Source organism: Doryrhamphus excisus, linkage group LG6 (genome assembly GCF_037039965.1).
Source record: "Doryrhamphus excisus strain RoL-2023G ecotype Guam linkage group LG6, RoL_Dexc_Guam_v1.1, whole genome shotgun sequence".
In the NCBI taxonomy this organism is placed as follows: domain Eukaryota; kingdom Metazoa; phylum Chordata; class Actinopteri; order Syngnathiformes; family Syngnathidae; genus Doryrhamphus; species Doryrhamphus excisus.
Genome location: NC_136362.1, coordinates 16,534,100 through 16,548,938, shown reverse-complemented (window position 1 = coordinate 16,548,938; position 14,839 = coordinate 16,534,100). Strand labels below are relative to the sequence as shown.

The 14,839-nt window shown below is 43.6% G+C and overlaps 1 protein-coding gene across 2 annotated transcripts in view; it reads left to right on the top strand.

The window, feature by feature from the left end:
* znf521 (zinc finger protein 521) overlaps nt 1-14,839 on the top strand; it is a 120,287-nt gene that overhangs the window by 45,389 nt on the left and 60,059 nt on the right. The window contains exons 4-6 of one of the 2 annotated variants that reach the window (XM_058068846.2): nt 7,172-10,680; nt 10,758-10,842; nt 11,067-11,099. In XM_058068846.2, the coding sequence (XP_057924829.2) occupies nt 7,172-10,680; nt 10,758-10,842; nt 11,067-11,099 (3,627 nt within the window). The remainder of the gene's footprint in view (nt 1-7,171; nt 10,681-10,757; nt 10,843-11,066; nt 11,100-14,839) is intronic. The other variant, XM_058068849.2, reaches the window with a different exon arrangement.

The following is a 14,839-nucleotide window of genomic DNA, read 5'->3' as shown; positions in this document are numbered from 1 at the left end:
TGGGAGGCTATGGCATTGAGTACAAAAAAATGGCAGACTACCTGTTCCCGGAATTTATTTGAACAGGCATATTTACACTGCATGGGAAAGGTTACTAAGAATGAACGGAGCACAAAGACGACTTCAGTCTGCTTCAGGAAATGGGGAATTTTTGGTTATTACTTGTGCAAATAGAGGAGATTTTTATGGAGCTCCGGCAAGTGTGGAGTCTTATTAAGACTTACGAGCGAAACATTTGTGATTTCTTTACATCTAAGTTGAAAGGTGCCACAGTAGTTTGGTACACATTGGAGTAAAATGGGGCTTGTTTTCGATGGTATTTGCACTCAAAAGAACCAATAAACCTCCAATTACCCCCAGAACGCAAATGGCACAGGCGCCAATGCGTCAACAAGTCAACAGTATTTTGATGGCATTGTACAATCACAGTGCGGCACGGCGCACAGCTAGGAGGACCAGGGTTCAATTCCACCCTCGGCCATCTCTGTGTGGAGTTTGCATGTTCTCCCTGTGCATGCGTGGGTTTTCTCCGGGTACTCCGGTTTCCTCCCACTTTCCAAAAACATGCTAGGTTACTTGGTGACTCCAAATTGTCCATAGGTATGAATGTGAGTGTGAATGGTTGTTTGTCTATATGTGCCCTGTGATTGGCTGGCGACCAGTCCAGGGTGTAACCTGCCTCTCGCCCAAAGACAGCTGGGATAGGCTCCAGCGCCCCCATGACCCTTGTGAGGAAAAGCGGTAGAAAATGAATGTACAATCACAGTTTTCCTTTAAAAAAAAAATCACAATTCTTAAATATTTGCATCAGCAACATAAACCTTCAGAGGCTCATATTTACAGGTCTACTACTGGTTGAGTTCTGAATTGTAGGACGTCAAGGTCGTTTGACTTCAGAGGCGTAATTTTCCTCTAAACTTAATGACCTCATCTGTGTTGGACTTTGGATGCCTATTTTTTCAGAATATTTTGGTAGAATTCAGATTTTTTCCCTCATATTTCTGCCCTCATTTGACTTTTATGACCTCAATGGTCAAAAATTCCAAATGTTACAACCTTCAACTACACTGAGAATTTTTATCTAACTTTCTAAATTTTGGTAGATTTTGTACATCTTGTGGCGATCTAGTCACATTTTTGTTCCACTATTAAACTATTACTACTTTTAATATACTCATTCATTCATTCATTTTCTACCACTTTTTCCTCACGAGGGTTGTGGGGGGTGCTGGAGCCTATCCCAGCTGTCTTTGAGCGAGAGGCGGGGTACACCCTGGAATGGTCGCCAGCCAATCAAAGGGCACATATAGACAAACAACCATTCACACTCACATTCATACCTATGGACAATGGAAGGAGGAAACTGGAGTACCCGGAGAAAACCCACACATGCACGGGGAGAACATGCAAACTCCACACAGAGATGGCCGAGGGTGGAATTGAACCCTGGTCCTCCAGGCTGTGAGGTCTGTGCGCGAACCACTCGAGCGCCGTGCCGCCCTTTTAATATACTATTAATACTATTATAATACTATTATTCTTTTAACGGTCATCTGTTATAGATGACCGTTTAACCTCAGACACCCTAAATTAGCTTGGTTATTGGTTATTTCATAACTCTTCTTGGCAAAGGGCCATCATATCCTTACTCTAATATTAGCCATTTTACTACATTGTTTTTGTTGTTGTTGTTTTGTACTTCTCTTTGCCAGGAATTTTTTTTATTGTATATACAGACCGCACTCTTTGTGCTCGGCTGAGGTCTGTGCATCACTGAGTGCCTTTCTAGCTTGTTATGGCACATTCCCTGTATCATCCCGACCTGCGACTTGGCTTGTTTTGTTCCATATAGGATATGTTTAAAGGAGATGGAGGGAGGTGGTGGGGGGTAGACTCCCAAAGAGGGACAGGCCTTAAGATGGAGGTCTTCCTCCCAGGATGTGACAGGCTGTTGGCTGGAGGATGCTCAGGAAGGCCTTGGCAGACCAACAAAGACAGCCCTTCAGCTGCAGGGTGTAGTTTTTCAGGCCCCAGCATCCCCTTTGGCAGCAGCACAGAGAGCGCTGGCGTGCACAGGCCCCCGGCCCGAGAGACTGGGAAGTAAGGTCCCGTTCTTTTATTTACTCAGGCTGCTGCTGAGGTTTGGGCATTTCTTGTCAGGGTGAAGAAGGGGAAAAAAACAAGTCCGTCTCTCTCTTTTCCTCTTTGCGTCTCCTGAGAAGGATTGTGCTTTCATCCACGGTTGTTCACATACTTGTTTTTGGCCATTGGACTGTTTTCTGTGTATGTGTGGGAGACAACGAGAGAATGAATCTGCACCAAAAAAATAAAACAGTCTCTTGTTTTCATTGCCCCCAACACTAAAAGAACTTTGCTACTGTGTCTTTACAGCAGCAGGACCTCTCGGCCTCCAGGGATATGCCAGTAATCAATCATACACCGTGCTAGTGGTCCATCATATACAGGTTTAATTGCCATGCTGGACAAACCGTCCATTTAGAAAAAAAATGAAGTAATGCACATAGGTCCAATTCCCCAGTTTACACCCCAAAAAGTGTTAGACTTTAGAACCATACTTTTCTAATATAATGTTGTTGAATTCCAAAGAATTGTGAGACCTTAGAGATGTTCACCCTTAAAGGTATAATTTGGATCATTTTGGTTGAATTGCAAATGGCATGATTTTTAAAAAATATATATTATTTTTGCATAACGTATGAAACCTAAGATGCTTTCATCTTCGATAGATATTTTTTTTTCCTGAAAATTGACTTAAGATACAAGATGTATTTCTGGAAAAATGTCACACAAAATTTTGGTGTAAGTCTACATTACACAAAAAATTGTACAACCTCAGTGGCAATTCATATTTTTTCTTTAAAAACGTTGGTAACATTCTGGGCTGAGGTGGATAAGTAGTTAGCAGGCCACACAGCTAGGAGACCCTGGTTTGATTCCCCGCTCGAGCATCTCTGTGTGGCGTTTACATGTTCTCTTTGTGCGTGGAACTCCTCCAACATTCCAGAAACATGCTAGGTTAATTGGCGGCTCCAAATTGTCCATAGGTATGAATGTGAGTGTGAATGGTTGTTTGTCTATATGTGCCCTGTGATTGGTTGCCGACCAGTCCAGGGTGTACCCCGCCTCTCGTGACGATAAGCGGTAGAAAATGGATGGATTTGAATCATAGCATTGAATTATATTCTACTTCTGAAGCATATTTTTCTTCCAGTACATTTACTACAATTCTGAATTGCATGACTTCAAGGGGGTTCGAATTTAGAGTTATATTTTTCCACTTAAAGGTTGGTACATTGTGACTTGTCAACTATTTAATAGTAACCATTAGTAACCAACTAGATGCTGCTTTCATAAACCCTTTGCTTTTCATGTAGACAAGATCATTTTGTTTAATGCTCTACCAAAGATTTATGTTCATGTGTTACTGTAGTAACCGCACTAAATAAATAATTGACAACCGGCAAATAACCAAAGAATGGAAAGACAGCCTGATGGTGTCCCAAGGCAAATTTATCCTCATTTAGGACTGTGGAATTTCATTTAACCTTGTATACTTGCCCATTTGTTTGTGTGTTTGATAGTGTTGTGTCAGCGCCGATATGTTTGACCGTAAGGCATTGGCCGGGGTCATTCTTCATACACCGTCTTCCCTATACCCTGTGAGGCTGTGGAAGAGAGGGCAGATCCGCCCCCTCTTTGGAGGAGGGCATCACACTGAGTCACCCACCCCCCCCCTCACTCATGTATGGAAGCTTGTATGGAAACCAAGTGAGGTTTGCTCCATGAGAGAGATGTGTAGAGTGGGCGCCTCGCCAGCGGTAGGAGGTTTTTGGTAGAGTTGCGATGTGGAGGTGGGTTCTCAATGTGCAGCTTTCAGCAGTTTATTTTGCAAGGAGGGGAGGGGAGGTGGACAAGGGAATGGCCTCCTTCAACTGCATCTGTTTCCTGAAGATAGGCCCTGATGGGGGGCAAGTGGGAGAGGGCATGATATCCTGACAAAAGGGCAGCTCTCACCGTAAAAACAACAGCAACGGGAAGAGAGAGGAGAGACTTGGATTTGTCAGCTGAAGAAGACCAAACTTTTCCTTCAACCCCCCCCTCCCCCACCACCACCGTCCTCCACCTCGCCTCATAAATCTTTGCAGTTTCCTCTTGTTTTTCCATTTCTACGTTTTGGCCCTTTGACATAACTTCTTCTGAAGGGGACGGGTGTGGGGATTATGGTGTTTTATTTAGGTAAGGAAGTAGAGAGCACTAAGAATTCGACAGCAGGAAGAAGTGGCCCGCGACCTTTTCAACTTGTGGAAGTGGTGTTGTGTGTTTTCCAGTGGTGTTACTGTACAATGCAACAGTGCACTGGAATGTCAGCACATTTGAGTATCAGGAGACTGTAAGGTATTTGTAACACATATGGGAGCCTTATTGTTGCTTGACTGCTGTTCCCCCGGCGATTCTCTGCACCTGCTTGCCCTTGAATGAGTTAGCCTACGCACACAGGGATTTGGAAGAAGTCATTTTTCCCCTACTCTGTCCACATGGAAAACCGACATTTGCAGGGTGGCTTGCATGCCAAAGCAACAGGTGGCGCTCTAACCCATGAATGAAAAACAGACTTTTTTTTTTGGCAACATGCTCATTACACTGTAATACAGCCAGAATTTGTAGTTCTATTTAGGGCTGCTGTTATCTCCATTGTGTGCAAGATACTAACGACACTATCAATTTAGAGTTCAATAAGAAATTCTGGGGAAATAAGTCTTGCATCCTGCAAGAATTCATCTCATAGCATCACAGTATTAGTGAGCATGTTTCTTTTTCTTTATTATGCTTTCTTCATTCTAACAATACCTTTAAAATGCCAGTAGTTGCCTATTCTCGACTACAAACACGTTCCTATTCCTTCTCTACAGTGTATCTGTCATGCATCTTTTTTGGTGGTGAGCCTTCTTACTTTAGTTAAGTTTTATTTAGTTGTATTATATAGAGGTTAATGTCTCTTTAGACCAGGGGTCTCAAACACACGGCCCGCGGGCCAAATGTGGCCCGCAGGACACTAGTTTGAGGCCCCCGCCTTGATATGAAAGTTTAAAGTTAGTGCGGCCCGCGCAAGTTTGATATGGATGCTGTATGGTATCATGTACCCAGAAAAAATTATTACGTTTGATAAATGTTCATGTTAAAGGTTAAATAACTGTTAATAGTTAACTATCAGTGTGGAAGTGGTAAGTTCAAGTTTAAAGGAAATACCTTGAAGGCTACCGTTTAGGTAGATAGCTCTCTAGTTTGCGAGTTAGCATGTGTCTCAAGACCCTGCAGTTGCGCAATATGTTGTAAATAAAAAGAGTATAAATGTGACTATAGTCGTATTTTGTCATGTCTACAGGGCTCTAATAATGCTTTGTTCATTTTAATCTGAAAAAAATAATTTGTCTATCCACCAACTATATGTGGTTTCTTAAGTTTTTATTATTTGCTGTTTTTGTATTATTATTATTATATTTATTTATTTATTACTGATTGATTGATTTTCTTTATTCTTGATTTATTTATTTATTTTTCATCTTATTTTGTGTAGAAAAATAAAAAGTAAGATATTTGAGAACAGTGGAATGTTTTATCAGAGCTTTTCTTGTAAAAATTGGAACCAAAGCGAAGTTTTTTAAATTTTTATGTTTTTTATAAATGTGTTTTTTTTGGGGGGGGGAAATTTCATCCATTTTGTATGCCGCTTATCCTCACTAGGGGTACGCTGGAGCCTATCCCAGCTGACTTTGGGCGAGAGGCCTGGAAAAATATGTTTTATGTGAAAATAATTTTCAGCATTAGAACAACTTAGAAGTCAAACAGCATCACAGAGTGAATTGTGTTTGACTTTGAATGTCCCACTGCGGTGCTATTAGTACTATTAAAGGGACTTCTCTGAGACAGCTTTTGCGTGTGCATGCACTAAGGACATGTACGTACGATATGAGACAGCCGTGAGTCACAGCCATGACCACCAGCCCAAATGAAAGTGCCTGACAATTTTACAATTTAATTTCTATTTGTGAAAAATATAGACATTTATTTGTTCGAATGTTCATTTAAACCCCTGTCAGTAACATATGCCAGCTGGTGGTGTTATTCAGCCAGTTAAGCAGTCCCTTTGGTGTACTGTGTTTCATTGTCATTAACATACTTTTGTTGTGATGCTGTCAGTAGTAACACAATGACAGTCAAATTTTTTATGTTTATGCCTTGTAACTCCTGAATGTTAATTTAACAGCATTTTTTTTTTTTTTGCCTTTGTACACATTATTGGTGTATCTCTATCCTGTATTGTGTCTTTAGAAAGTCGATTCCATAGTGACCTCAAATCAACTTTGATTGTGAAAGAGAGGCTGAAATAAATAAAAAAAAACAATTCATTGTTTGCATCAACACACTTTCAAGCATTATGATTTGCCTCACAGCTTTGAATGCTGATAAATGATAATAATGCTTATTCTTTAATGGCATATGTACTGAGTGATGTTCTGAATGCTCAACATTTCATGAAAATGATTTGTCTTACGACGGAGGCTTCCTAAAGGCTGTATCGCTGCGGTCAAAATTGAACGCTTAATCACACACACGCACACACACCATGATTTTTTTTTCGTCCTTGTACGTTTAGTCTTTCTTTAAAGTCATTTCAAGGGCCCCCTAACACTCCCTCCACCAACCCCACGCCCCAAATAAGAAAGCTGTTCAGAAATAATAGAAATGTTCTAATTTACCTCATGCCAGGCTTACATCCTCAAGTACACCCACTGTCTTGCTTTGGCTTTAAATGTCAGAGAGATTGTGTTATGACTCACAGTGGGCTAAGCCATTACATGGCCACATACAAGGTTAATTGTAGTCAAAGTATTTCTCCTTATTATCTCATCTCATTGTACTTTAGATTGTGTGTTTTAATGTAACTTTTAAGATAACACCCACGGAGCTGCATTTTCAATGTTATTTAAAATGCAAGAAATTTCAAATTCATATGTGACTACCTCATAATTAACAGACTGACCGCAAATGGATTGCTAATATGTCCGTTTTGTTTTTGCCTCTTCTTTTTCACCAGACAGACCCCTCATAAACCTTTTTTTTCTCTTTGTTTTCCTTCTTTTTTCTACAGATGGTGCAGACATCGAAGATGACCCATCGTGTTCTTGGCCAGCATCATCTCCCTCCAGCAAGGATCAGACGTCTCCGGGACATTGTGAGGACTATGATTTCGGTGAGGACGAAGGTGGTCCTGGCCTGCCCTACCCGTGTCAGTTCTGTGACAAGACTTTCAGCCGCCTGAGCTTCCTCAAACGTCACGAGCAAAGCCACGGCGACAAACTCCCGTTCAGCTGCACCTTTTGCAGCCGTTTGTTCAAGCACAAGCGCAGTCGCGACCGACACGTCAAGCTGCACACGGGCGATAAGAAGTACCACTGTGGTGAATGTGATTCGGCTTTCTCCCGTAGTGATCACCTCAAAATCCACATGAAAACCCACGCCTCCAACAAACCCCACAAGTGCCCCGTGTGCCGCCGAGGCTTTCTCTCGTCTAGCTCGCTGCACGGCCACATGCAAGTGCACGAAAGGGGCAAAGAGGGCGGCAGCTCAGGCCTCTGTAGAGTCGATGAATGGAAGCTGAAAGAAACCCGTAAATGCAGCCGTTGTGAGGAAGGCTTCGATGTCCCAGAAGATCTCCAGAGGCACATTGCCGAGTGCCACCCTGAGTGCTCCCCATCAGAAGATGGGGGCCTGGGTGCTACACTTCAGTGCATCTACTGCCACGAGCCCTTCAGCGATGACGGAGCCCTGCTGACCCACATCGACCAGGCCCACAGCCGGGACCGCAAGAGCCACTCGTGTGCGATCTGCTCTGAGCACTTTTTGTCTGTCGAAGACCTCTATGCTCACATGGACATCCACCAGCTGCCCGAGTCCAGTAACCATAGTAACAGCCCTTCTTTACTGACCGTGGGCTATACCTCTGTCTCAAGCACCACTCCTGACTCTAACCTCTCTGTCGACAGCTCCACAATGGTGGAAACAGCGCCGCCTGTCCCTAAGACGAGAGGCAGGAGGAAGAGGGCTGCCCAGAACGTATCAGACATAGGAGGTCGCGCTGCCAAACAGCCTAAAGTTTCCTATAGTTGCATTTACTGCAACAAGCAAGTATTCTCCAGTTTGGCTGTGCTTCAAATCCACCTACGGACCATGCATCTGGACAAGCCAGAGCAGGCTCACACGTGCCAGTTTTGCTTGGAGGTCCTGCCCTCATTATTAAATCTAAATGAACATCTAAAGCAGGTCCACAATGCTGAAGGCCATGCAGCCCTGTTAGCGAGCTTGCCCGACGCACTCCTTCAGTGCAACTTCTGTCCGGAGATCTTGAGTGATCTCAATGCCCTTCAGGAACATATTCGCTGTTCCCACGGCTTCCCGAGCCCTGTGGCCAAGGAGAGCAACGCCTTCTTTTGCCCGCAGTGCTTCATGGGTTTCTTGACAGAGGCGACCTTGGAAGAGCATGTTCGTCAGACTCACTGCGACAGCGGCAGCCTGCGTTTCGACTCCCCTCTGGCTGTCACTCCCAAGGAGCCTATCGTAGAGGTGTACTCCTGCTCCTACTGCACCAATTCACCAATATTCAACAGTGTTCTGAAGCTCAACAAGCACATCAAGGAGAATCACAAGAACATTCCGCTGGCGCTCAACTACATCAACAATGGAAAGAAGACGTTGCACGCTCTCAGCCCCTCATCACCAATATCGGTGGAACAAGCGTCCATGCTAAAGCAAACCAACTCGGCCACACGCTCCTCCAGTGAGTTCATATGTAATCAGTGCGGGGCCAAGTACACCAGCTTAGATCTTTTCCAGACTCACCTGAAGACTCACCTGGATGGACTGCAGCCACAACTCACCTGCCCGCAGTGCAACAAAGAGTTCCCAAACCAGGAGTCCCTGCTGAAGCATGTCACCATTCACTTCACCATCACCTCTACGTATTACATCTGTGAGAGCTGTGACAAGCAGTTCACGTCTGTGGATGACCTGCAGAAGCACCTGCTGGACATGCACACCTTTGTGTTCTTTCGCTGCACTCTCTGTCAAGAGGTGTTTGACTCAAAGGTGTCCACCCAGCTCCACTTGGCTGTGAAGCACAGCAACGAGAAGAAAGTGTACCGCTGCACCTCCTGTAATTGGGACTTCAGGCATGAGACGGATCTGCAATTACATGTCAAACACAGTCACCTGGAGAACCAAGGCCGGGCCCATCGTTGTATCTTTTGCGGGGAGTCCTTTGGGACGGAGGTGGAGCTGCAGTGTCACATCACCACCCATAGCAAGAAGTACAACTGTCGCTTCTGCAGCAAGGCCTTCCACGCTATTGTGCTTTTGGAGAAACATCTGAGGGAGAAACACTGCGTGTTTGAGGGAAAGGCACAGAACTGCGGTGCTAACGGATCCACCGTGAGCAGTGCAGACGGCCAGCCGAAAGATGAGGCGGAATTGCATGGTCTCCTTACCAACAGCCATGGCACAGGGACCACAGTTGGATCTGTCGTGGAGTCTCAGAATAGCCATGACGGAAGTGAGGAGGAGGTGGACACTGCAGAGCCCATGTATGGATGTGACATTTGTGGAGCCTCTTACACGATGGAGTCTCTCCTCACAAACCACCAGCTGAGGGACCACAACATCCGCCCTGGTGAGAGCGCCATGATGAAAAGGAAAGCCGAAATGATCAAAGGAAACCACAAGTGCAATGTATGTTCTCGCACCTTCTTCTCCGAGGCCGGTCTAAGGGAGCATATGCAGACCCACCTTGGGCCGGTCAAGCATTACATGTGTCCCATCTGTGGGGAACGTTTCCCGTCTTTGCTCACACTGACGGAACACAAGGTCACTCATAGCAAAAGTCTCGATACCGGCAGCTGCCGCATTTGCAAGATGCCGCTACAGAGTGAGGAGGACTTCCTGGAGCACTGTCAGATGCACCCTGACCTGAGAAACTCCTTGACAGGCTTCCGGTGCGTAGTGTGCATGCAGACAGTGACCTCCACGTTGGAGCTCAAGATCCACGGTACCTTTCACATGCAAAAAACGGGAACCATGACCTCCAACCAACCTGTGGGCCGCACCAACACCATCTGTCAGAACCAGCAACAACACCATCTCCAAAAACCTTTCAAGTGTGCCTCTTGCTTGAAAGATTTCCGCTCCAAGCAGGACCTGGTGAAACTAGATATCAACGGCCTGCCATATGGACTTTGCGCATCTTGCGTAGCCAACGCTAGTTCCAAGAGCTCCAGCCCAACAATGAACGGAGGAAGACAGCAGCAGCAGGGCGGTGCCACCACTCCAGCGCCCAACACTGCTCAATGGATCCAAGGAGAATGCATTAGCCCTGGGGAGGGGAAAGGCAAAGTGGTCTCCTCTTCGTCATCGTCCTCCTCGACATCCTCAACGTCAGCCGCAAAGACACGATGTTCGAGTTGCAATGTGAAATTCGAGTCAGAGGCGGAGTTGCACAACCATGTCCAGACAGTGCACCGCGACCAAGGAGGGGACAGTAACAGCGGACAGATCAAGACCCCACAGATGTCCCCCATGCCTAGATCAAGTCCGTCCCAAACTGAAGAGGTAAAATACGCATAGACCTGTGATTTCTGTTCTTCTCAGTTGAGTAATTTAGTTTTCTTCCTCTTTTTTTGTAACAGAAGAAGACCTACCAGTGTATCAAATGTCAAATGGTCTTCTACAGTGAGTGGGACATCCAAGTTCATGTGGCCAACCATATGCTGGGTAGGACATAACTCCTATTTATGTGTGTGCTTGTATAAAAATGAAATACCTTCATTGGGTAACATTCAAAGGTACTTTGATATAAAACATTTAATGGGAAGTTTTTTTTTACACGATCGGGAACAAGTTTGATGATTAATACCATCAATTTTAAAAAGCTCAAATGAGTGAAAAAAAAGATGGATCACATGGTAACGGAGATTTGTTGACCCTGTCTCATTTAGGCTCACAAGTATCTGGATCACATCACCAACTAGGTGGAATTACTTTAATATTTTAACTGCATCCCCACAGTGTTGTTGTGCATCCATTAGTATCATCTTAATTTCCCAATGCATGTGATTGATGGCATATGTTGTGCTGCACGTTTGTGGAGATTACTGAAATATTTCACTGGCATTTATTCTTAAGTGGGATAAAATCTGAATCTCCACATTTTTTTGTTTGTTTATGGTGCATCCTCACGTCATATGATCACATCACTAATGATTTTAAGGTGTTGTCACATAATGCAGCTGCAAAATACAAAACTGCAGATTCTCTGTCAGTGTAACGTCCACATTTTCCCCACAAAATAATTTGGCTGCCTTTGTTCGTCATCTGTATGCGGGCAGAATCATTTGTAAAGAAGAGACACAATTGGAAAACATTTTTTCCCCCCTGGCCTGCAGTAAGTAGGCATCAGAATTCCGGTCTCACGTTCCTTTATTCATTCATTTATTCAGCTCGTTTGGCGGCTCTTTCATTACACTGCATTATCTGTTGTCTTCAGTGGGAGAGAGACTCATTGATCTGGAACCAAACCGCCTCTCTGTTTGGGACACGCTTCTAGGCGCAGGTGAATTTAAACACGGTGGGCAATTCTATCAGGACCGCTAGGCAATTCTATCAGGGTCCCACTGTTTGTGCATAAACAATCAGAAGCATGTGATTTGTGATTTTGATGCTGCAGTGTATTTGCAAAAGAGGAGAGACGAGCCCAGGGTGTAGGTGTGTGTTTTGTATTCATCTTTGCAATCTGCTCACCCACTATTCTACTGGGGGTGCCTAATACAGTACCATGCCAGCATTAGTCCTTTCTTTTGCAAAAGCAGGCAAGGAGCACACTGGGAGGGTAGAAAACAAACCCCCCTACTGGTTACTTTATGTCTTTCAGTCGCACAAGCACACAGCTCTCCGATAATAGTGGAATTCGAGCAGCTTAAGATAACAGGAGGATAGGTGATTGGGTTATTGTCTGATGTCGTACTCCTCTGATATGCCATCACTTTGTATTCGGCATCATCGTGCGTCCTATCAGACGCCTCACAAGTGTGTCTGCTGGATGTGTTAACTTGGCGATTTGTCAAATGTGGAGAAAACTTTGCATGTGATGACACTTTGTCCTGAAGTGACGAACAGAAAAATCTAATAATAAAGACAGCACTCCAATTAAGAGATCCAATTTAAGCATTATAGGAAAAAATACTCACTTTTGATATTAATTTAACAATATAGTTATGAATTTCTTTTATTATTTTTGTTATATTGTGCTGTGTTGTACAATTACACTCATTCATTAAAAACAAATAATAATGCGAAAACCAAGCCATGTTGAATGCATCAGTCAGAATGAGACATATTCAGGAATCTACAATTTGTGTTTGATATTCTGTACATAATACACACAGGCTCTGTTTACAACGTTCTGTGTTTCATGGTTACAAATGCGCTTTTATACACTAATTAAAAACTTAATTTTGAATGGTAAACACGAGACTCACTCGAGTACCAGCTACAACATGCCCTGGCGTACGTACCATATGCAGCACAACAATGCAGTGTGTGCCTCTTGCCCTGCTGGAAGAATACAGTGTGTGCCTGTGCAACTAACTTAACATATTAACTTAACTTATGAGTGGGGGTGGCATGAGACATCCAACTCATGAGACAAGACAATGCACAAGATTGGGTCCACAAGAACGAGACATTAATTAATTAATTAATTAACATTAATTTGAAGAAAAGTCCAATGAGAAAATATGACTGGATGAACAAACTTTATATTTAACCGAGTCACAAACAATACAGGTGTGTTTTTAAATGTTTATTGTCCCACAAATTGACACTCAATTATATTATTGTGACCATGTTTTGAGACCAAAACACACTTGATAATTATAATAATTCATTCATTCATTCATTTTCTACCGCTTTTCCTCATGAGTGTCGCGTGGGTGCTGGAGCCTATCCCAGCTGTCTTCGGGCGAGAGGCGGGGTACACCCTGGACTGGTCGCCAGCCAATCACAGGGCTCATATAGACAAACAACCATTCACACTCACATTCATACCTATGGACAATTTGGAGTCGCCAATTAACCTAGCATGTTTTTGGAATGTGGGAGGAAACCAGAGTCATTATAATAATTAGAATAATAACTAATACAGTATATCTTAATAATGCAATATTTCTTTTAATATGTAATCTTTCACTTTGTAAACTTGCAAACGATTTTCTCACAGGCAATTTGTACTGTCTGTGAAACATTTTCAGCATTTCTTGAAATGCTCCCTTTTCAATGGGAGTGTCAGCTTGTAGTTGAACAATTCCAGTTCACTGCTGTCGCTGGTCAAGGGTTAGATTGCATTGTCGATGTTTTTTTTACAGCTTTCATACCTGCACTGCATGGCATCCTTCTCACCTGGGCGGCCGGTACTTCACCTTTGTTGACCGCTTGTGTTTAATTGCAGAATAAATACATGACTTAAGCAACACGTCCTGTCTTTCACTGTTAATGCGTACCCCTATTCGCTAAATGTAGTGACCATGGCACTAAATAATTAACACAGCTCTTGTCTATGTATAAGGTGTTATGAAACAGAATGAGTCACTACTGTACCATTGTTAATGAAGGAAGACACCCATTTAACGCTTTATCTTCTAATTCTTTGTCACCGATGCTTTAATTTTTGCTACTAACTTAGAGCATTAGTACCTAACTTTGGTGGTTGTGAGGTTGGTGCTCAGCCAAATGTAACAAGCGTAAATAGAACGGTTCAGTGATTAAAGATCCAGACAACTCCGAACGTCTACGTGATTTGATCTGACAAAGTAAGTAACTTTGATGAAATGTAGAATTACTACACCTTCTGCTTGACCATTAACATGGCGGCAGCTGTTCAACTCGGATGGAACAAAACAGCCATATGTCTTTTGCTGATGCTGTGAACACCGACGTACATTGGATTTCAAGGTGTGCCTCAAGCACGTAATATGCCACTTCCATATTACGGTATTATGATACATAGTCGTGATGCCATAGTTCACAGTCTGATTGGCTTTGTGCTGCCTTGTTCTCACAAGACTCCAAATGAGAAATCACATCACGTTGACACCAGGTCTTGTGACAACTTTTTGGACTTCATTATGTCTCCAAATCTGTGGTGCGCCAAAGAAAAGAAAAGTCATTACCATCCATCCATCCATTTTCTATGCCGGTTTTCCTCAGTTGGGTGGTGGGGTTATGCTGGAGCCTATCCCAGCTGACTTCAGTTGTGAGGCAAGGTACAGCCATCACTATAGAACTGAAAACATGATAAAAAGCTCAGAGAGAGCAGACACGCCCACCAATGTAGGCTGCTCATTTGGTCCCAACTGCTTGACTATCGGGGCCATCATGAGGTATAAAGATCATTGAGTGCTAATGAATGCTAGAAATGTCATGGATTCCATGTGCTGTTACTTGACTTCACAGTCACAGTCTGGGAACAGACCAAGGACCTGTGTGTAATTCTTGGCATAAGGCTGTCAGGGCAAGAAACAAGTTTTAGTCAACAGGAGACTGAGGGCAGCCACTGTAAAGTGGAGAATGCGGAGTACATACTGCATAAAAAGTAATACTGCATTTTCTGTATTTGCTTCTGTGCAGTGAAAAACGACTGCAAACTCCAGCCACCATAGTAAATCTAATGTTCAATGAATACTTGTCTAACCGTGTCATCCATACTGCATATGGT